This window comes from Gadus chalcogrammus, chromosome 11 (assembly GCF_026213295.1).
Source record: "Gadus chalcogrammus isolate NIFS_2021 chromosome 11, NIFS_Gcha_1.0, whole genome shotgun sequence".
In the NCBI taxonomy this organism is placed as follows: Eukaryota; Metazoa; Chordata; class Actinopteri; order Gadiformes; family Gadidae; genus Gadus; species Gadus chalcogrammus.
In genome coordinates, this window is record NC_079422.1 from 9,493,398 (window position 1) to 9,495,897 (window position 2,500).

General features: G+C 45.3%; 1 protein-coding gene across 1 annotated transcript in view; it reads left to right on the forward strand.

Moving 5' to 3' along the window:
- LOC130391735 (DNA-binding protein SATB1) overlaps window positions 1–2,500 on the forward strand; it is a 40,406-nt gene that overhangs the window by 14,549 nt on the left and 23,357 nt on the right. Inside the window, exon 6 of the mRNA XM_056601990.1 lies at window positions 2,035–2,106. Within this exon, the coding sequence (XP_056457965.1) occupies window positions 2,035–2,106 (72 nt within the window). The remainder of the gene's footprint in view (window positions 1–2,034; window positions 2,107–2,500) is intronic.

Consider the following 2,500-nt stretch of genomic DNA (forward strand, 5'->3'; position numbering starts at 1 on the left):
ACGACGGCCAGATCCCAGAGCCACCGTTGCGGAACTATGACTGGGCGCTTTTATTTTGAAACGATGAGGATGGATAACCAGTAATGCCACATTGTAGTTGATTACTAAGCACCACAATTACTACACAATACAAAAGGAACACAAGATAATAAAGAAGAAACACAAACAAAGATAGACAGAGATAGACAATATTTGGACAAGGTCATGACAAAGTTAGGGTTGATTCATTATACCTTCTTTTTACAATCCACCTGAAGACAATAACTTTAATCCTTTTTATGGCTAAAGAAAAACTGAAGTTGTTGAAGGTGAGGTCATGGTTTTAGTGGTGTGAAGAGGGTTCATTATTTGAACATGATTTCAAGCACAGAGGGCAACGTTTAAGATTCCAAAACATTCCTCACTATAGCATCACTACAAGAACAACAACAAGAAACTAGCTTTCAACAGAAACTTTTTTTATAGAGACAACTGCACCAGCACACTGTGCAAAGCACAAGTGCACTGTCTCAAGTTTCCTATAGCATATCAAGTACAGCACATGAGTCACGGCATAGTGTGTTATATAAGTCATAAAAAGGAAGGCCTGAACCACTTTAAATGTCAGTGTCATAACATGATCCCCAACGTGTGTGTCCACATATGCACATTCTTGCCTTCCTTTCCTCACACTCCCAACGCCATAAAACATGGCTCTATGCATCCATATGCATACATGCAGACAATACCCACGTGCATTCATGGACACACAGACACAGACACACACACACAAACACACGCACCCACACCTACTCATGGCCTCACCCATCTGGCCCGAAGCCAGGCTCCTCTAACGAAGGCTGTGTGTGCGATTTGAATTCGACAACACAAATCCGTCAAGGTGGTAATCGAACACAAGACAGAGATGACGTTTTTATGGGCCTCGTGAATACAAATGTTCAAAAAACTCCAGGACGTGTAGGGCCTGTTCCTCCCACTAGAACCTGTTAGCACTTTCATTGGCCTCAGCGGTGAGCTCCGTCCCGCAACCGCTAGTGCTAGCGCCGCCGCCGCCACTCAGCCACTCCTCGCCATCAAACAGTGGATAAAAACCACAAATAGTGTCCTTCCTGGTGTTTTAACACGAGTTGGGGTAGCGCCTGAAGCGGCCTCTGCAATTAGCATGATCATGATACCGCCAACAGCGACTCCGCCCCCTCACTATCAAAGGGTCGTTAAACAACGGATCAAACGGCGAAGAATGTTCCCGCCTCGCCGACACCACCGCAGCCACCCAGGAATGCGCCCTGCGAGGGGCTGGTTTGATGTTTGGCGTCTAGACAACTGCTTGACGACGAGCGTTATTATAAGCACAGGTTACGTGACAGGTCTGCAGACATTGATGCTATAAGCGATCCATCGCGGCGTCAGGTGTTCAGAGCGGTTCTCTGGGCCTCACTTGTACCGTCCCCACTTGATGATGTTTATGACTTAGGCGATGATTAGCTGTTGTGCTCTAATGATCTGATAGGAATATGTCTGTCACGCAAGTTATATCCAGCCAGGACTAACGCCTCTCGTCTGATGCATTCGACATTTATTCGACATTTCAATTGATGCTACATTTTTTTTGCTGTTTTCTCGATATGAAAGGAATCTTGCATACGGGGTTATGTAGAGAGAACGATGTTGTTTGAGTGTTCGCTATGTGGGTATACCTGCTCATGCATGCCTGTTGCAGTGTGTGTGTATGTGTGTGTGTGAGTGTGTGAGTCTATGTATGTCTGCCTGTGCTTATGTTCTCAAATATGCTCATGCACACACGTGTGTAGTTGTGTGCTTGTGTCTGTATTAGAGATTGGATTTATTTCGAGGTGTGTGTGTGTGTGTGTGTGTGTGTGTGTGTGTGTGTGTGTGTGTGTGTGTGTGTGTGTGTGTGTGTGTGTGTGTGTGTGTGTGTGTGTGTGTGTGTGTGTGTGTGTGTGTGTGTGTGTGTGTGTGTGGTTTTGATCCAAAATGGCCACTCATGATGTTGTGTTTCCTCTTACCCATCAGCCCCGGCGGGAGGACTGCAGCAACATCAGACCTGAGGATTGGAGTCCCAGAATCCCCGTGGGCATCTCCCCTGTGAGCAGTCCTGCATGACCCTTGACCCCCTCCCTTTTCCTTCCCCTTACACCTCCACTCCTCTCTTCTTCCTCCTCTCCTCCTCCTCATCATCATAAATTTCCAAATGTTTCTCACCTCCTCTTCGCATCCCCCTTCCTCCTCTCTTTTATATCTTCCTCTTTCTCTTTTGTCTCTCACTTCCTCCTCTTCCTCATCGTCCTCATGAAGTCTCTTTCCCTTATGATCTACTGCCTATTCTTGATGCAATCAGGGTTTTTTGGATTGGAACACAAACTGGTTGAATTTAAGACATTTCCAACACACATTTATGTTTGTTTATTTTGGATTAACATTGAGTAATTGAGTGAGTTATTATTGTTAGAATATTGACAGATCTTTTCAATATCAAGGT